Source organism: Pavona decussata, unplaced genomic scaffold (genome assembly GCF_977016875.1).
Source record: "Pavona decussata unplaced genomic scaffold, jaPavDecu1.1 SCAFFOLD_30, whole genome shotgun sequence".
Classification (NCBI taxonomy): domain Eukaryota; kingdom Metazoa; phylum Cnidaria; class Anthozoa; order Scleractinia; family Agariciidae; genus Pavona; species Pavona decussata.
The window spans coordinates 19,485-41,219 of NW_028145453.1; the positions used below are offsets into that span (position 1 = coordinate 19,485).

Here is a 21,735-nt window from a genome sequence, read left to right on the forward strand (position 1 = left end):
TTTAGGGTCTTGTAAATGCGCCCGATTTCGAGCAATGCAAACATAAAGAAATTATAGTTTTAGTTACTTGTTGACGCTTGTCAGCGTTTCAGAGTCCTTCTCACAAAAAAGCATTTTCTTAAAAATTCGTAGTTTTTTTTCCTTCAATTTTTTTCAGGGCCACAATTGATTGACTAACTACCTGGATTCCGAATTCCATGGTCATTGAAAAACTGTGACATTATCTTCTATAAGCCCAAACTTGAGTAAACATTGAAGATTTTTAGCGTTTTGGCTGAGATTGTGCTTTGGGAGTTTTCTATTGTTTCGAGTCTGTCATGATACAGCATTCTTGTTCAGCACGCGTGCAATGACCACGCTTGCCTGACTTCCGAATGCACTCATTGGACATTGAACGCATGCTTAACAAGAATGCTGTATCATGACAAACTCGAAACAATAGAAAACTCCCAAAGCACAAACTCAGCCAAAACGCTAAAAATCTTCAATGTTTACTCAAGTTTGGGCTTATAGAAGATAATGTCACAATTTTTCAATGACCATGGAATTCGGAATCCAGGTAGTTAGTCAATCAATTGTGGCCCTGAAAAAAATTGAAGGAAAAAAAACTACGAATTTTTAAGAAAATGCTTTTTTGTGAGAAGGACTCTGAAACGCTGACAAGCGTCAACAAGTAGCTAAAACTATAATTTCTTTATGTTTGCATTGCTCGAAATCGCGCGCACTTACAAGGCCCTAAAGCTTTTTACTGATTTGCAAGGACCCATCTGTAATAAAGATTCCCAAAATAAAGGAATAAATCTCATAGTTTATTAGATATAGTCGTGTAAAGTTTGCTTACCATTTTTACATAAATTATGACCTAAATTTGGAAAGCGCTAAATTTCTCGAATTGGGTCTTTGCGATTTTGTTGAAACTTTGTTCAGCGCAAGGCACTAATGCGCACTATGTGTAGCCGAGAGATTCTCACGAAAAAAAGCCGGCAACAGCAGAATTTCGACTCAGACCTAAAAGGGGCGTGGCACTTTAACCACGTGACATTTACTCCGATCGCCGAAATTTTTTTTGCTATATTGTAGATTGATCTATATGTTATCCATTCTGTGTGTTGAACTTACGATGAAAGCAAAAGTGGGGATACCAGAGAGCTTCAAAGTAGGGTGGTACCGCCAAAAAATAACTGGGTCGAGTCACCTTAAGGAACTTCAGACGTAAATCATAAATCATTCTTTTTACACTAATTGTGATTATTCAAGAAGCGTAGATCTAATGACAAAATAAATTAATAATAATAATAATAATAATAGTAATAATAATAATAATAATAATAATAATAGTAATAAAAACATATTTATGCAGGATGACCATTTCAGTTTTAAAAAACTGCTATCAACATGGGACCTGCGTTAAAAAAATTTACAATCAAAATTCATTCTTATTTACAATTGTGTTTGTTTAAAGAAACGCAACTCTAGTTACAAAAAAAATACAACTAAACAACAAACAAACAAACAATTAAACTACTGAATATTATTATACAGCTTAACTGGAATTGTTCAGCTAACATGACTAAAACAGTTTATCATTTTCCTAGGAGACAACGATGACGATTAGATGAAACATCTAAGGAACAATGTTCTATATTCGCCGCTGAAACGTGAATTATTTTTCCAAAAATCTGAAACACGTTTTCCGAATAGAGCGGTTTGACAGAGATCAGATAGGGTCAAACTCTAAGATGTATCGGGTGCATTTAGCTGATTGAAACATAAAATTTCACTCGTTTTGTTTTCTTCATTCTTTCACTGTGAAAAGCAAGAAGAATTGCGGAAGCAATCTTCGTTTACTAGACAACTGCTAGCACTTACCAAAAGAAGCCTCTCTTTCGCAGCAGCCGTTACCTTATTTTCCTTGGCAAATATTCATCGTTTTAAGGCGACATATGATCACATACTTCACGACCTCAGCCAAATAACGAAATCACAATCTGCAGTTGATGTTGAAGGAAGGGAGACGACACGTTTAATCAGGTTTTCCTTCCGCAACGGTTGTCTCTATAAAGAGCTCGAGTCAGATTTGCGATAGTTTGTATTTGAATTTCACCAAGTCGTATTAACACAAACCTGAACAGACTGCCCGATGAATACTCTGTTTAGTACCTGGTTTCTGGGGATTTTATTTATCGCCAATCAAGTGAAGGGTAAGTTTTCTTAACGAATGTTATTGTACTATCCATTGGAGTATCGATTGTGGTTGTCAAATTGCGAAGTGGATTTCTTGTCAAGAGGATCATCGATCTTCCCTGCTTTCAATTCAATAATTACCGTTTTAATGTCCTGCATATTATTTTTGTGAATCCTCAAACGTGTTCCTAGCTAAAAATGTCTGGGGACGGAACTCGATCTGCTCAGTTGAACAAAAAGGATACGATTGTTGCGTTGGGTCATTTTGTATTTTTGACAAAATTTTGTTTTCACAAATCGCATTCATTTTAATTCAGTTGTGATAAAAGGACGAAAACGGTATTTGTCCCACTTTAGCTGAAATCTGAAGCTACAAATCTGATCACGCGGTAAAGCTGAACATACAGTGGCAACACGCGGAAATTGACGACGCGGCTTAAACAGGAAAATCATTGATTTTCCCTGCGGTGTTGAACAGCGCTGAAGAATAACGATCAAAACAGGAAGTCACAGGCTGCGCTTGGCGTGCTAAAGATTGCCCCTGTTCTACGTTTTCTGTGATTTGCTTCCACATTTAATCATTATCTTGTCGTTGTTGTCATAGTCTCAGATTAGTTAGTAAACGAGTGAAGGACAACAAAAAACTAAGAAAATCCCAGGTCTGCTTGTAAGAACAACTATAAAAGCAATCCATGTCTAATTGATGGAGGTACAGCTTGTGTATCTCTTCAATCCCCCTCTTTTCACCCACGCACGGAAACGACTAATGTTTGGCTTTGTTGTCATAAAATGAGTACCGATATATCAAGGGCCAGCGAGTGAAACTAGTATGGAATGTGTTCCGTCCTCCCTACTTTCTTGTTAGTGCTACGTCACAGAAAAATCCTCACTGACGTGATCATATGACCCTTTTACTTCCAAAAGGTCAGTAGCCCCTTACAGTCAGTTAAAACTGTGTGGTCATAGGTGTTTCTGTCCGCACGCGCTGAGGACAAACAATTAAAAGACCCACGAGACTAGACTTGTGACCCTACCCTAGAGAGTAGAACTTTGTACTAACACGTGATTCCCGTTCCCTTGTATTTTCCCGCTCCTGCGATCCGAAGTTCCTTGTAAAACCGTGTCGTTCGCAGTTCGGGCGCCGTTGTTATGAGCGTTGCCGAAACGGCAAATGAAAACAACAGTGGATGAAAAGCTGTGTTTCTTTACTTTCCCCGGCACTAGGATACTTGCATAATTATATTTGAAGCTGGATAATTACATAACTGCCTAGGAGGTAATTATATACGTTATTAAATACCGTAGTTATTCGTTTAACCGCCCTGGGGCCCTTTTCTCGAAAGTCCCGGTAATTTCCGGGGCCGTTATCGGGAAACTTTACCGGGCCCGATGCTGCGTTCCTCGAAGCACCCGTAAACATTCCCGGTACTTTCCGGGCCCGGTAAAATAGGGGACCGTTAACAGGCTCTTGCGCGCGATTCACGCTCGTTCGCAAGAGAAGGAGAATGACTTGGGACTACGTGTAGTCCATTCGATTCATTCGATTTCGCTGCCGATGGAAACGCACGGTTATGGATGCGACAGGACTGATTAATATATATATATTTAGCCAAGCCTAAAAGCGGAGCTCCACAATTCCTATTTTTAATAAATATTTATAGAAGTCTACTTATTGTATGAAAAGAATAACCTTATGATTCTGCAGTTATACATTTTAATGCATATGCAGCTAACTTCGATCGAAACAGACTTCACCAAATTTTAAAGATTGTTTTCATTTCGCCGAAGCGCTTGACTTACGCTTTTTTCAGTTTTTCTATAGTGTTTGACTCTTTTTTTTGGTTGATTTTAAGTTTTGTTGGCTGTTCCTATATTCCAAAAGGAACGTTCCTCTAGTATCGACTGTTCCTTGTTTTTGTGTTCCTATTGACTATTAGAGGACCAGATGTTTTACGAGGTAGGAACAAAACGTTCACTCTAGTGTAAAAGAGGAATATTTCGTTCCGAGTTCCCGACTGTAAATGGAACATATTGTTCTCAAATTGATAAATTAGGACTGTTTTGTTCCGAGTTCCTATCTGTAAATGGAACACATTGTTCCCAAATTGGTAATTTAGGACTGTTTTTTTTCCGAGTTCCTATCTGTGCATGGAACACATTGTTCCGAAATTGATAAATAAGGACTGTTTTGTTCCGAGTTCCTATCTGTAAATGGAACACATTGTTCCCAAATTGGTCATTTAGGACTGTTTTGTTCCGAGTTTCTCTCTGTTGATGGAACACATTGTTCCCAAATTGATAAGTTAGGACTGTTTTGTTCCGAGTTGCTATCTATGCATGGAACACACTGTTCCGAAATTGATAAATAAGGACTGTTTTGTTCCGAGTTCCTATCTGTTGACGGAACACATTGTTCCAAAATGGATAAATAAGGACTGTTTTGTTCCGAGTTCCTATCTGTAAATGGAACACATTGTTCCCAAATTGGTCATTTAGGACTGTTTTGTTCCGAGTTCCTATCTGTGCATGGAACACATTGTTCCGAAATTGATAAATAAGGCCTGTTTTGTTCCGAGTTCCTATCTGTAAATGGAACACATTGTTCCCAAATTGGTCATTTAGGACTGTTTTGTTCCGAGTTCCTATCTGTGCATGGAACACATTGTTCCGAAATTGATAAATAAGGCCTGTTTTGTTCCGAGTTCCTATCTGTAAATGGAACACATTGTTCCAAAATTGGTCATTTAGGACTATTTTGTTCCGAGTTCCTATCTGTGCATGGAACACATTGTTCCGAAATTGATAAATAAGGCCTGTTTTGTTCCGAGTTCCTATCTGTAAATGGAACACATTGTTCCCAAATTGGTCATTTAGGACTGTTTTGTTCCGAGTTCCTATCTGTGCATGGAACACATTGTTCCGAAATTGATAAATAAGGCCTGTTTTGTTCCGAGTTCCTATCTGTAAATGGAACACATTGTTCCAAAATTGGTCATTTAGGACTATTTTGTTCCGAGTTCCTATCTGTGCATGGAACACATTGTTCCGAAATTGATAAATAAGGACTGTTTTGTTCCGAGTTCCTATCTGTAAATGGAACACATTGTTCCGAAATTGATAAATTAGGACTATTTTGTTCCGAGTTCCTATCTGTAAATTGAACACATTGTTCCCAAATTGGTCATTTAGGACTGTTTTGTTCCGAGTTCCTATCTGTGCATGGAACACATTGTTCCGAAATTGATAAATAAGGACTGTTTTGTTCCGAGTTCCTATCTGTAAATGGAACACATTGTTCCAAAATTGGTCATTTAGGACTATTTTGTTCCGAGTTCCTATCTGTGCATGGAACACATTGTTCCGAAATTGATAAATAAGGACTGTTTTGTTCCGAGTTCCTATCTGTAAATGGAACACATTGTTCCGAAATTGATAAATTAGGACTATTTTGTTCCGAGTTCCTATCTGTAAATTGAACACATTGTTCCCAAATTGGTCATTTAGGACTGTTTTGTTCCGAGTTCCTATCTGTGCATGGAACACATTGTTCCGAAATTGATAAATAAGGACTGTTTTGTTCCGAGTTCCTATCTGTGCATGGAACACATTGTTCCGAAATTGATAAATTAGGACTATTTTGTTCCGAGTTCCTATCTGTAAATTGAACACATTGTTCCCAAATTGGTCATTTAGGACTGTTTTGTTCCGAGTTCCTATCTGTGCATGGAACACATTGTTCCGAAATTGATAAATAAGGACTGTTTTGTTCCGAGTTCCTATCTGTAAATGGAACACATTGTTCCCAAATTGGTCATTTAGGACTGTTTTGTTCCGAGTTCCTATCTGTGCATGGAACACATTGTTCCGAAATTGATAAATAAGGCCTGTTTTGTTCCGAGTTCCTATCTGTAAATGGAACACATTGTTCCAAAATTGGTCATTTAGGACTATTTTGTTCCGAGTTCCTATCTGTGCATGGAACACATTGTTCCGAAATTGATAAATAAGGACTGTTTTGTTCCGAGTTCCTATCTGTAAATGGAACACATTGTTCCGAAATTGATAAATTAGGACTATTTTGTTCCGAGTTCCTATCTGTAAATTGAACACATTGTTCCCAAATTGGTCATTTAGGACTGTTTTGTTCCGAGTTCCTATCTGTGCATGGAACACATTGTTCCGAAATTGATAAATAAGGACTGTTTTGTTCCGAGTTCCTATCTGTAAATGGAACACATTGTGACAAAATTGGTCATTTAGGACTGTTTTGTTCCGAGTTCCTATCTGTGCATGGAACACATTGTTCCGAAATTGATAAATTAGGACTATTTTGTTCCGAGTTCCTATCTGTAAATTGAACACATTGTTCCCAAATTGGTCATTTAGGACTGTTTTGTTCCGAGTTCCTATCTGTGCATGGAACACATTGTTCCGAAATTGATAAATAAGGACTGTTTTGTTCCGAGTTCCTATCTGTAAATGGAACACATTGTTCCCAAATTGGTCATTTAGGACTGTTTTGTTCCGAGTTCCTATCTATTGATGTCAACTCCTCCCCCAAAAAGGATATCCTGCCTTAAAGAATCTTGCGCTCTCAGAGGAACATTCGTCATGTTTTGAAATTCACAACACAAGAGGACTATTTTCTTAAGGAAGGGATATCTGGACAGTGGACTGCTATTCTGCGAGATCCTGAGTTCAAGTTTCAAGAGGGAAGAACTGCGGACTCTCTGAAGAAAAGGGCTGGAATGAAAATGCCGCTGGCTTGGCACCAGAGGGACATATACCCGCATAAAAACGCTTACATGCCATCAATGATATAGGTTTTTTTTTTTGACATATCTGCTACTTTGAAAGCTTAACGTGCTTTCTCGTAAAGTAAAGCCCAACAACAGTCATTGAAGCAAAATGCTTGCTTTTCATCAAGCTGACTGCCACAGAAATTTAATGATTTTGCTCTTCCTTGATTACGTAACCAGAAGAAATCGAAAACAATTAGATACAAAGCAGCGCAAAAGAGGCCTCGACAACCCAATAAACTTGATATTGCATACATTGTCTTTTAAAATCCATGTCAGTAGTCACAAGATTGCATGTTGAGTTAATTCTGATCATTGTCTATTCATATTCCCGTCAAATCCTTGAGAATCACGTCTTCCGCCTGAATAGTAGAAGTTCCCCAAGAGAAATCGAAGCAAATAACCGACCTTGTTAGTGAAATACAACAACGATACGACCATTCATTTCTCCGGCCTGATTGCCTTTAGACTTAACACTTGTTCGAAATAGATCTGCTCTCTAAATGAAATTAATTCAGATGCCCAAACAATGCAATCAAAACTCTCATACAATCCAGGTAATGTCGCTGTTTCCTAACAATAATTCAAAGGAACGACCGACAGATATGCTACATTTTGTGTCAGTATTTGGGACCGAACGTAATAATGAAGACCAGAAATGATTGTCATCGTCAAACTTGTTTACAAAAACCGTTTGTTCTGTGTTTTTCGCGGCTGCCTTTTGCCTTTTGAGACTGAAAGATGCTTGCAATCGTAATCAAAGTAATTCCGTGATAGATACGTTAATAAGTTGTCTGCTTGTCTGGCAATGAACACGGCATCAAAGCTAACAAATCCAAAAACAAATTTCTGTGATGTACAAACCTTTCCACAATATCCCTCAACATATGATTAACACTATTTGTGCCGTGAATGAGTAACATAAGATTCATGTACGTCGCCACAAAATACGTAAAATCCGCCTTTTCCCTGTGTGGTGAAAAGTAGTTTTTTGACTGAAATAAATTGTATTAAAGCTTGAGCTCTGGTGGGACGTAAGTCCAACCTGAGCGTCATATCTCCGGGAAATCCGTAAAATCCGTCGTTTCCGTGTGTTTTGAAAAGGTTGTTTGCCTCCAACAAATTTTATTAAAACTTGAACTGTGGTGGAAAGTAAGTTCAACCGATGCTTCATATCTCCGGGAAATCCGGAAAATCCACCTTTTCCATCTGGTAATAAAATAGTTGTTTAACTCACAAAATGTTGTTAAAGTAAAGCTTGAACTCTGGTAGAACGTGAGTTCAACTTAACTTTCATGTCTCTGGGATGTCCGTAAAATCCGTCTGTACCGTGTATTTGAAATAAAAAAACAGAATCAGTTGTTTCAGTTGTGTCAAAGGGGAGCAATCGAATGAGATCATTATTTTTTAAGAGTCATTGTCTGAGAAAACCAAGTAGAGGTGAAAGATCGGGATCGGCCGATTTCCTTCAAACTTTCACCATTTAATGTCTGTCCGAAATGATAATGAATGATGCTATTTAGCAATTCTCCTGTTATGCTATTTAGCAATTTTCTATTCAGCGTTTCGTAATTTGACCACCTCCCCTGGTTTTGACCCTTACTGACCCTGGTGTCACGCAAAATATATGCAGAATTTGAAGCTCAATAAAATATATTTCGCGTCATTTCTGGGGATTCATATCGATTGCTTGTATTGTTTACCTTTTAAAAAACGTTGTTAAAGAAAAATATCCCGACTTAACATAAAACTTATTTTTTTCATAGAATTTTGCAATTTCCTTGCGATCGCGAAATGTCTTGGACCAAATGTGAGGCAATTTCGAAACTGTTTTTGTCAGAGGTGCGGCTTCTTTTCCGAAAATTTCAAGATATCTTTTAAGCCAAACATCTGTTCTCCCAAAATAAGCAAACTCTAACTTGAGCCATTAAAATGCGCTAGCATGAGCCACGCTCGAAGTCAAAAGTTATACCGGAAATTGCGACCACACACATATCCTCACTCACGTTTTCTATTCTGGTAGTGTAATTTCAATAAAAGTGTGAGATTACAAATTGTTCTCGTTTCCGCTAACAAGCAGTAAGAAAAACAGACCAAAAGCTTTCCTAAGAAAACTTTTAGTAAAAATTGACAACCAAACCTTTAATCTTTTTTTGAAGTCCTTTTCAGTTGCGTTTAAGCATCAATTCGACAAAGCGATGTGATGTAAGTTTTAGCTTATCAATGACCTTTCTTCCTTCAATAGTGGTTCTACAACTGTCAAAAAAAGCAAGATTCCCTCGCCAGGAACTCTCCAATTTCCACCGTTTATACTGTCGTGTGCTTCTTAGAAACAATTCTTCCGATTTACCGCTTCAAAGGGTTAACTTTGTTTTTGAAAACGGCATAGCTAAGTCTAAAACTTGTAAACAATATGGGCGCCACTATAAGAGAGCAGAATTTAAAGGGGAATTGTCGTGGGGTTTTTGGTATCTTTTGTTAAAAATGGTGAAATAGGACCATAAATCAGCTGCCAAATAATTCTAGAATGACGAGAGGAAAGCCCATTTTGGAAACAAAAATGCGAGAACTTGAAAAACATTAACATAACATTTTTTCAAGTTTCAATCCATTCCGACCTACTCTGTCTCTGGCCAGAGGCACTAATCGACAGTTTTATTTCACTGGGGTGATAATTTATAACAAACTTGACAATTATTTCTTTGTTTCTACCTGACAGACAAACATTTTTGGGTTTTGAAATGGCAGCAAATTTGCGTGATACTTCCCCTTTAATCCAGGTTTAATGAATAAATCAAATGATGATTTGACGTCACACAGGTAGGGATGAGGGGGTTCCCTCCCTCGTGATATACGCGCCGATAACAGATTTTGATAAGGCCGTTGTTGTTGTTTTTTAAAAGACAATCAGAACAATAGATCCCTTCTTGGAGTCGTGTCAAGTTTTCGGTCGGGTATCTCTTTTTTTTTTGCTTCGTCGTAGCTTCAAATCTGCACATTAATTTATACATTAAACTCTCATCTCCCCTAGAAGGGATCTATTATCGTAGGGCCGGTTCCTGAAAGGTTTAATAACTCTATTCCAGGGATAAATGTGCCTTATTCCAGGAATAACTTTATCCCCGGAATAAGTTCTGTTCCTGGAAAAAGGAATAGCACTATTCAGGGAATAAATCTGGGATAAATTTATTACACCTCGCGAGGTGGTAATAAATCGCTATTCCAGGGATAAATCTGCAAAAACAAGATGGCCGACATGTTGTTGTTTGTTCGTCTTGCTGATGCAAGACGAGCCAGACCGCAGTGTTTTAGGCTTTTTAATGCACATTTAGATGAATACTTAAGCGAGAAAGACGTCAAGTCAAGATTCTGTTTTGGTAGAGACTCCATAAATTACCTTGCCGATTTGTTGTCCGATGATCTAGCGAGAAACACCGCCCATAATCACGTACTTTCGCCACTTGCTCAAGTTCTTGTAGCCTTACGTTTCTTGGCATCTGGAAGTTTCCTAGGGGTAATCGGCGATACATTCGGGCTACCGAAATCGACGGTCTCACGATGCATTGTTTAAATTAGCTGTATAAACTTATGTCTTAACATTTTTAACTCGTGAATGCGTGCATGCGCAATGGACGAGTTATAGCGATAGTGGACTTTTCCGCTTGGTTGGTTGGTCGGTTCTGTCGTTAACTTTCGGGCATGCGCAGTGAATGAGTTTTAAATTCAATTAGTGGAAGAAAACACGCGAAAATTTTCTGTTCACGGTGCGTCAGGATATTCTCATTCAATCTGTAGAGAATAATTTGACAATCATTTTAGTGTAAGAATGGAGATTTTTCGTTGAATCTGAGCAAAGTTATAGGTTTTTTTCGTTTTTTTTCTACAAAGTGCGGTGTCTTTTAAGAATTTAAAAATAATTGAACTGAAAAATTCAATTAGTGGAAAAAACACGCGAAAATTTTCTGTTCACAGCGCGCCAGGATATTCTCATTCAATCTGTAGAGAATAATTTGACAATCATTTTCGTGAAAGCATGGAGATTTTTCGTTGAATCTGAGCAAAGTTATAGGTCTTTTCGTTTTTTTCCACAAATTGCGGTGTCTTCTCATAATGTAAAAATAATTGCATTTAACAATAATTGAATTAATAAAATAATTTAATTTAAAAATTCAATTAGTGGACTGTCGGCAAGCTCTATGAATAAACCAGAGCATTTACGTGACATCAAAGTTTGTCGCCAAAAAATATTTCCCGCCAGAAAAGTCTGGCTGAAAGAAGCACTCTTAACTGATAAGTTCACTGCTAATCAAAACTTTTTGCATACATGAAAACTGGACATCTTTCATCATATTTTTGCTTCACATACAAAAGTATTAGATCAAGTAGATTAGTTTGCTGAAAAACATTAGTTTGGCTGTCAGTTTTCACGCGAAAGCGGAAAGTGCCATGTCACGCATCAGTGACGTCGTAAACAAAATTATGCAAATTTCTGGTGAAATCAACAATTTTTGATCTCTTCAGCTTTCATAGAGGTTTGAAAGGGAAAAAATGTTTCATTTTCGCAATTTCCATTGGGAAAGCAAAAGGACGCGGTCGATGAATTTTGATCAACTGTTTAATACATACCGTGGAGAATTTATTGAAATGCATGTATAAAGGATCAAAACCTTTTCAGTAAGTTCATTGAATATAAATGAAGCAAAATACAGACGACAACTAGCTCTCATTGAAATAATTCTTATTTAGCAAAAGTGATACATATTTCAAATTATTTTTACTTCAAGATTGCGTGGGCTGAACTCCAAAGGAAAAATTTCACGCATTTAGGCCGGGCATGAAATGTAGTGCGACACTTTGTTCAACAGATTTCCCTTCGTGAGATCAGCTCGAGCAAAGTAGCCTGTGTAGCTGGCAGTTTTTATGGGTGGGCTCACTGCAAAGCCGGCACGAGGGCCAAAACGATTTGTATAGTACAAGAATGCTTATTTCTTGTTACATAATCTGGCAAAGATATAATTTCTTTTAGCTCTCAAGGAAGTGTCCGTAGCCGTCTTAATTTCAATTACTGATGTGTCATCTGCATTCACGAGTTGGCTCACAGGAGCCTTTGATTTAACGAAAAAGAAAGTTTCTTTGATCCCCAAAGGCTTATTTTCCTTATACACCCTTGAATCAATTAAATTTGTTTCTAAAATGAGGTTTAATTAAAATTTTAAGGAGGTGATTATAAATAGAACTGCTATTATTCTTATTGACCATACGCTGTGTGCATTGATAGCCCATTTTCAATTTAAATTAAAACCTTACAATTGGTTTCTTGCTGATCTTTCGGTTATTGGGCTGTCGGTTGTGTGGTTTGTTCATTTCGGATGATATCCATGGGGTATTTGTCTGACTGTTTTTGGTTAGTCTCTCATTGGCCTTAGTGGATTCGGCCTTATGTTCACTCCTCTTTCCGTCTGTCCCTTCCTGTATTTTCGTCGGGTTCAGTTATCTTCACTAGTTCTACTTGCGTCGCGTTAAATTTTTTCGCTTAATTTTGCAAAAAGTGTTTTAAAACTGTTTTAAAAGGTTCCCTCCATTATTTAATATCAAGGCTGTTATGCTATAGAGTATTACTTTATGTTTCTCCATTGAGCAGATGCAGATGATGAAAGAAAACAATTGTTTAGTAAATTAAACAAATTAAAAATGTATACACAAATAGCCCATTTTCAAACTAGTTACAGCCGTGCAATTGGCTTCTTATGCTGATCTTTCGGTTATGGGGCTGGGTTGGCTTTCGGTCATGTGGTTTGTTCATTTTGGCTGGCATCCGTGTGGCATTTGTCTGATTATTCGGTTAGTCTCTCATTGGCCTTAATGGTTTCAGCCTTATGTCCACTCCTCTTTCCGTCTGTCTGTCCCTTCCCATATTTCCGTATGGTTCAGTTATCTTCACTAGTTCTAGACACGGTTTTCTACAAATAAATTAGCTTTCTACATGAGCTTTATCTTAAAAATTTAAATTTAAAAAGCTTTATTAAAACATCTGAAGGTTTCCCTTCGTGTTTTAGTATTAAAGCTGCCGTGCTACAAATCTTTCTATTACTATTTCTTTCTGTTACTACAGATCTTTCTATTACTTCTACAGATCTTTCTATTACTATTCTACGATCTTTCTATTACTATGGTTGCACTCTTTTAACGAACTGTCTTGATGGTATTTCGTTTTTATTTGTTTCTAAATTAGTTTATTCGTACATAGTTTTCTATCAATATTATTATCAGTATTAGTTTAATGTATATGTAAGTTATATAGTTTAAGTACATTGTTGTGCTCAGGGCTTTCATTGATAACAGACAGCTTTTTTCATCTGAAGGGGCTACCCTGAGTGGTATAGATCAATAAAGGTACTTCTTCTTCTTCTTCTTCCTGTTCTTCTTCTTTCTCCACCGATCTGACAAACAAAAAACCGGGCGTGTTGTCATAAACTTCGACGATCACTTTACTTGTTTCGGAGGGCTCGCCCGGTGCCGGTCCACCACCCGTCTTCCTTTGCGCCTTTTTTTGTTGGCTGAAGTCCTTCTTGGCCGTGCTGAAGAGCCCTTTCCAGTTCTGTCTTACTTCGTAGGTGGTTCTCTTGGCTACACCAACGGCATTAACCGTCTCTGTAACGGATTTCCATGTTTCAGTTTTGGTTTTATTAGTAACATTGTCGGTAAACTTGCCTGCCTTTATTTGCCTCCGCGTTTTCTGTAATTATTGTCAACTCTCTGGTAGTAAAATTTGGTTCTCTTTTTATTTTTTCGGCAGTGTTTCCGGTATCCTCTTCCGGATCCATGTTTACACAGATAAAGAAAAATTTCGTCCTTCACTCCCTTCACAGTGCGTTATCCACGGGCAGCCCGCGCGCGTTGCACTCAATTTCCCGCCAAACCTGTTTGTCATGTGGTAATCCACTTTGCTGGATGATTTATTCCTAGAATAGCAAACTTATCTCTAGAACAGCTATTCTGAGAATAAATAGTGCTCTCCGGGAACCCATTTTTTATTCCTGGTATAGTTATTCCTAGAATAACATATTTATCCCTGGGATAACTGTTATGCCTGGTATAATCTATTCCTTCTTCCAGAAACCGGCCCCTGATTGTCTTCAACAAAAACGGCCCAATCAAATTCCATTATCGGCGCATATAACACGAGGGAGGGGACCCACTCATCCCCTCCTGTGTGACGTAAAATAATCATTTGATTGATTCATTAAACATGGATTTAATTCTGCTCTCTCCTAGAAGGGATCTATTGTTCTGATTGTCTGCAACAAAAACGGCCCAATCAATTCCATTATCGGCGCGTATATCACGAGGGAGGGGACCCACTCATCTCTTCCTGTGTGACGTCAAATCATCATTTGATTGATTCATTAAATATGGATTTAATTCTGCTCTCTCCTAGAAGGGATCTATTGTTCTGATTGTCTCCAACAAAAACGGTCCAAGCAAAATCCATTATCAGCGCGTATATCACGTGGGAGGGGACCCACTCATCTCTACCAGTGTGATGTCAAAGCAAATCATCATAATATCACACAGTCTTTCTGAATAAAACAAGATGCCCCTAATGGCATTTTCACGGGATGCTTGACGTGGTCTCATTTATTCCCATGGTATGTCTCGCAGATTTTTAAAACTTTCCACCCTTCGCAATTGAAATAATTGAATAGTTTTATTCAGAAAGACTGCGTGATATTTTATCGTTGTGTTACTGGAAATCGTACCGGAAATTACTTTCTGACAACGTCATGACCCCGCTAGGCGCTGGGCATCACTGACAGATACAGATAAGGGGATCTAACCCACGTTTACTATTGAAAAATAATCAATGAAGAAACGGTTCTGTCTCCAAATTAAAGGTGAAAACGTAAGGATCAAAGCGTCCGTATAAAGCACAAGGTATTCTTAACAAATGCTTTCCCCACTATAGTAGTTAGGTTCCCATTTAGCAATCTGACAACCAAGTTACAAACTGGTCTGGCTTCCTTCGCATTGAATTACCCGATCTGCTTGTTAATGCGTAATTTCTTCGCTGTGAACTCTCCAATTTCCACCGATTAGACTGTCGAGTACTACTTAGAAGTTATTATTTCGATTTACCCCTTAAAACGGTTTGTTTTCTTTCTGAAAACGACAGATCAGTCTTAAATTCATACATGTGGCCGCCATTGAAAAACAACCTTTCAAATGATGATTTCCTTTGACATCACACAGGTTGGGATAAACGGGTCCCCTCCCTCGTGATATACGCCCTTGATTGGGCCGTTTTTGTTGCAGACAATCAGAACAATAGATCCCTTCTAGGAGAGAGCAGAATTTAATCCAGGTTTAATAAACAAATGATATGATGATCTGACTTCACACAGGAAGGGATGAGTGGGTCCCCTCCCTCGTGATATAAGCGCCGATAATGGATTTTGATTAAGACAATCAGGATAATAGATCCCTTCTAGGAAAGAGCAGAATTTAATGCATAAATTAATGTGCAGATTTGAAGCTATGACAAAGTAAAAAAAGATACCCGACTGAAAACTTGACACAGTCTACCCTGCGGGCATGCCGTGTAATTAATTTGCAGATTTAAAGCTATGACAAAGGAAAAAAAAGATACCCGACCTAAAACTTGACACGGTCTGCCCTGCGGGCATCTCGTGTAATTAATGTGCAGGTTTGAAGCTACCATGAAGAAAGAAAAAAAGATAGCGAGCACAATTTTAGACATGGTCTGCCCTCAGGGCATCCGGCGTAAAATGCTCTAAAGAATATAAAAGTTCATTGTACCTTAAAGAATCTAAAACCAATTTTCAAACACAACTGACTCTCCTTTTACTTCACGCTGGGCTAGTACGGAATTTTTGTTTTGTTTGGACGGGGTGCGGTGGGCGCGTTTTGGGGCTTTCAGGCTGGGCGCCTATTTGAGGGTGAGCGCTTATTAACTTTTTGGGTTTTCAGGCTGGACGATTATTTGAAGGTGTGCGCTTATTCGAAATTGGGCGGTTAATCGGATAAAAACAGTAAAGGTTAACAATTTCCACTGTATGTTTTAAAGCTTTGTTAAACCATAAAAGGCAAATCATTTAACTTTTATAGGTGACTGCAACTATGAACTTGGAATGCAAAGCGGAATGATCAAGGATGATAGGATTACGGCATCTTCCAGCTTGAATCCAAACCGAGCTCCTTTCCGTGCGCGACTCGATAGAAAAGGGGCCTGGTGCTCAGCTCCAACTGATAATGCGTCCTTCATACAAATCGTATTGGACGAAAAAAAGTCAATAACAGCAATAAAGACACAGGGAAGTCTCCTGGAGACGAGATGGGTAACGAAATTTAAGATCAAGTACTTGGAGCAGCGGCGATGGATTACCTACACTAAGCATGATGGGAACGAGGTATTTTGAATTTGTCAACAATCTTCTCACCTACCTTAAACTTCATGTTAAATTGAAAGGAATCTCATCCTCTCTTCTAAACGAGTACCCCAACAAAATTAATAGCGATGCTCTTCCCTACCGGGACAAGAACAGTGGGATGCGATATTCAACAGCCAGGTCATTGGATCCTGAAATAGACTTTAAAGTTTTGCAGTTTAACTGGTTGCTCATTGGAGGTTCAAGAAATTTGTTAGGAAAATACTTAACAAAGCAAAAGAAATCCCCATCAAAATATAGAAAAATATGTAAAACATATCTGTTAAAAAAAGCCGAGACGTATGCTGGAATTACGAGAGATGAATATTATCATGTTAGCATTTTTGTCAGTTCAGCGGCGGACAAATAATGAATACCATGATAGAATTTCTGGCTTATTTTAGCCTGGTTTATTAATGACTTTGTTGTCACGGAAACAACCTCAATCAAAAGAAAAATGGTTAGGGCATAGGTTCACTTGAAAAACAACAAATTTTCTGATCATTTTATTTGGTTGATTTGAGAGTTTGCTCAAAGCTTTAAGAAACCATAAGGCTTTGAAAAGCTAACATAAATCATTGTTCCAGAAAGCCCAATGGAAAGCTTCAATAAACTAGGTTTGCATGTATAACAAAAATACATGAGAAAAATGTTTAGCTCTCAAGAGCTTACAGCAATTTGATACTCTTCATAGAATTATTCCACCCTCTGGAAACCGTGATGATGATGATCAAAAGATTATTCCTGCCAGAAAAACTTAAGTAAAATAAATGTTGTTCGCATCATTTTAAAAAAAGAGAGGTTGATTATTGTTTTAAGCTTAGGAATTTTTAAAATGCTGAAAATGTGTGTAACGGTGCTTAATCCGAGATGCCTTTTTACTTCAAAATTATTAGCAAATTCATCAGATGGTAAAACCTTCGATTATTACACAGAACTCATTTAAAATAACGAAAGCTAAAAAAGGGATCAGCCACGAATCCATTGAGAGGAGAGCATGCGCGAGGCAGCCGAGTAGACAGCGTGGACAAACTGTCCGCCTAAGCCTTTAGTTTTCTGAACACTTTATGGCTGAATCACCCGAGGTTTTGACACAGAAGAGAAGAAATAGGTCTTCCAATTCATCCACCAATTCACCAGATACAAAGAAACCCCGAAGCGAAGAAGATCACGGCGGAGGTATCGACGAATCCACCGTAGTGGCACCAAGCATGGCGGAAAAGTTTCAAGATACGCTACAAGAAATACTTCAAAAGCTCGAGAAACTCGACACCATCGAGCGGGCGGTAAAAAATCTTGAACCTACTCTGTTAAATCTAGAAACGAGAACCCAAGCTCTAGAAAGTTTCCAAGCGGGTGCTACAAAAGATATCTCTGACCTGAAAGAGAGTACGAATTTCGCCGAAGAAATGTCCAAGACAAAACTCCAAGGCATCAATAAGCAGTACGACAACATTAACGCGAAGCTTCTAAACCTGGAGACAGAGAACCAGACGCTAAACAATACAATAAAAGAGCTGGAAACCAAGAACCTGTACCTTGAGGCGTACTCCCGGCGGGAGAACATTAAGTTTGAAAACATTAACGAATTCGAAGATGGCAGCGATAAAGAGGACGCCGAGCAGGTCCTCCGTAACTTTATGGATACCGAGTTGGGTTACATGGACGCGATGACAGTGGAATTCCAAAGAGTTCACCGACTGGGAAAAAAGAAAGAGAATGAGCCAAGACCTATCCTTGCCAGATTTTTGAGGTTCAAAGACTGCGAAAAGATTCTATCACTGGGAAGGCGTCTGAAAGACAGCAACTACAAGATGTACCAAGACCTACCACGCGAAATCGTCCAGAGGAGGAAAAAGCAAATGCCCATTTTCAAGAAAGCGAAGGAAAATAAAATTCCCGCGGCCTTCAGTAAGGCGCAACCAGATAAACTTTTCGTTAGAGGTAAGCTGTGGCCAGTAGGAAAAGCCTTAGAACTCTAAAGTAATCGGTAATAAGCATTGTTATTTCGGTCAATGTCAGCCGACTTAGGAAAACACTTGTTTATTTTAAGTGCATAAATTTTCTTTATTATATTGCTCCGTGTTTTCTTTCAAAATATTCAGTTTTAATAACGGCTTATGCGGACGACGTCCTGATTATAAACAACAGGCACCGACGCCGCGCATCCTAAAAGCGAAGTTTTATTGCACTTTAGTAAGCTATAAGTCTTTGTTGTTGTTGTTGTTTTTCTTTTTTTCTCTGTTTAAGGCGTTCTTTTGTCGATTTTCTTAGCTAAAACGCCAAGCCTCACTGCAAAAACTATTTTGTTTTGTGTGTGTTTATATGTGACTGTGATTTTTTATTTTAGCCACTGGTCTCGAAAATTTATTCTGCATGATATTTTGCATATTGAATTGTGCGCTTATTTAAGCTCTTGGTCTCTCGCACGGGTCACGCATCTTGATCTATACTACATTTCTTCAAAATTTGTGCACTAAATGGAAGCTTTAAAACTTAGCTCTTTAAACGTAAGGGGTCTTGGAGAGGTTTTGAAACGAAAAGAAATTTTCAACTGGCATCGAAGCAAAAAGCTCTCGATATGTATGCTACAAGAAGTACATTGCACGGAAAACAATATTCATTTGTGGACCGCTGAATGGGGATTTAAAGCCCTTTTCAGCTGTTGCACAAGCAACAAAGCAGGCGCATGCATCCTTTTTAATAACAATTTTGATTTAGAAATCATGAAAACACGCTAAGATCCTAATGGGCGCTCCATTATCTGCGACATCAAAGCAAACGGTAAAATGATCACTCTTTGTAACCTTTACGCACCAAATGACGACAAACCTGATTTCTTCAGAGATATATCTACTTATCTACGCGAGTTTCAATGCGACGAGATAATTATAGGCGGAGACTTTAATTTAGTACTGGATATTACAAAGGATAAGAGAGGAGGCCGTCCCACCACACATAAGAATTCTCTTAAAGAGGTTAAAGAAATTTGCGAGACCTGGGATGTTATTGATATATGGAGAACACTAAACCCAGAGGAAGAAAGATTCACTTGGCGTCAAAAGAACCCTAATATTCAATGCAGGCTTGATTTTTTCCTAGCGAGCCAGAGTTTAATGGGCAATATCAACACTGCAGACATTGTCCCTGGATATAAAACCGATCATTCAATGATAACTATGGAAATCACAACCAATTTTAACCCCAGGGGCCCAGGTCTCTGGAAATTAAACACATCTTTCCTGTCCGAAGACAATTATGTTAGCAAAATTAAAGATATTATTCAACAAACAAAAGATGAATATGCGAATGATCCTTTTGTTGGTCCCTCTCTCCTGTGGGAGATGATAAAATTAAAAGTGAGAGAAACATCACTAAGGAAAAAAGAAAGGACCCATCAAGAAGAGGAAATTGAAAAGAATATAGCTTCGCTAGAAAGGGAACTGGAGGGTGAAAACATTAGTGAATTACAACGAGGAAAGGTCTTAGATATGCTGAAAATCAAAAAAGAGCAACAAGAAAACATTTTAGAATATCGAACAAAAGGCGCCATTTTAAGATCACAGTGCCGATGGTACAGTGAGGGTGAGAAAAATAACAAATATTTTCTCAATCTTGAGAAACGACACTATAAACAAGGAACAATAAACCAGCTCAAAACAGGTAATGGCGACGTAATTACAACGGACAATAAAATCTTACATGAATGCTTCTCCTTTTATAAAAATTTGTGCTCGACGCAGTTAACTGGCGTGCAGGATCCACACATAGCCAACCGCTTTTTTCCAAAAGAGAATAATGTACACCTATCGCAGGAAGAACAATTTTCGTGCGAGGGACTGCTAACAGAGAAAGAATGCTTTTCGTCCTTGAAGCAAATGGTGAACGGCAAAACTCCCGGAACAGACGGGCTACCGGTGGAGTTCTACAAAACTTTTTGGCATGATATTTCGGATGCTCTGATCGCTGCCCTTAACTTCGCATACGAGAACGGTCACCTGGCAATTACTCAGAGACGAGAGATTATAAAACTTATCCCAAAGAAAGAAGCAGACCTAAAAACCCTTAAAAATTGGCGACCTTTATCTTTACTAAATTGCGACTATAAAATAGCTGCGAAGTCAATGGCAAACAGAATCCAGTCAATTCTTCCGAAACTTGTCAATAACGATCAAACAGGATTTATTAAAGGAAGGTTCATTGGTGAAAACATACGACTGATTGACAGTGTCATAAATTACACCGCAAACAAAAACATTCCTGGTCTGATTTTGCTTTTAGATTTTGAAAAAGCATTTGACACACTAGAATGGCCTTTCATTGAAAAAACCTTACAACACTATGGCTTTGGTCCTTCAATCCAGAAATGGATTAAAACTCTCTATAATGATATTGAAAGCTGCGTAATAAACAACGGGTGGACGAGCGACTGCTTTAAAATAGAAGGAGGCGTAAGGCAAGGCTGCCCCCTCTCCCCATATTTATTTGTTCTTTTGGTAGAAGTTTTAGCTAGCGCAATCCGAAGAGACCCGAATATAAAAGGTGTGTCAGTCGGCCAAAAAGAAATCAAATTAAGCCAATATGCAGATGATACCACTAATTCTCGATGGCACAAAGAGTGCACTAGAAAGTTCACTCGATGTTATTGGAAAATTTAGTAAAATATCTGGTCTTAAACTCAATAGCAAAAAGACTGAAGCTTTATGGATAGGTTCAAAGGCGAGAAGTCCAGAGGTTTTATGTCCAGAGAAAGGTTTTAAATGGCAGCAAATAAAAATCAAAGCACTTGGAGTTTGGCTTTCAATAGACCCTGAAGAAACTGCGAATTTGAATTTCCAAGAAAAAACGGGAAAAGTTCTGAATTTACTAAGAAACTGGCAATACCGAAGACTAAGCCTACTCGGGAAAATCACGATATTAAAAAGTCTAATCGCTTCACAGCTGGTTCATATCCTTTCTCCCCTCCAAACAAATGACCAAGCTATTAGAAAAATAAACAATGCTTTCTATCTTTTCCTCTGGGATGGGAAACCAGATAAGATTAAAAGAAATATTATGATCAATGAGTACAATAACGGCGGCCTGAAAATGATTGATCTTTTCTCGTTTAATAAATCCTTGAAAACTATTTGGATCAAAAAATATCTCGATAAAACAAATTTAGGAAAATGGAAACTTTTCTTTGATTTGGAACTCAGTAGATATGGTGGAGAGGCGGTGTTCCTAGGCAACCTGGACAAGACAGATACTAAGCGCTCTTTCCAAACTTCCGATACATTCATCAATGAGATATTGCAGATCTGGGC

The 21,735-nt window shown here is 38.2% G+C and overlaps 1 protein-coding gene across 5 annotated transcripts in view; it reads left to right on the plus strand.

Annotated features, from left to right (window-relative positions):
- The window catches only part of LOC146484748 (uncharacterized), a 198,647-nt gene that overhangs the window by 4,113 nt on the left and 172,799 nt on the right, over window positions 1-21,735 (plus strand). For 4 of the 5 annotated variants that reach the window (XR_014863547.1, XM_085104406.1, XM_085104404.1 and 1 more), the window contains exons 1-2: window positions 1,994-2,201; window positions 16,110-16,411. Coding sequence is in view for 4 of the 5 variants with exons in the window: in XM_085104406.1 (XP_084960532.1) it covers window positions 2,141-2,201; window positions 16,110-16,411 (363 nt within the window). In the remaining variant the exon portion in view is untranslated. Of the gene's footprint in view, window positions 1-1,993; window positions 2,202-16,109; window positions 16,412-21,735 lie in introns of those variants that run through there. The other variant, XM_085104405.1, reaches the window with a different exon arrangement.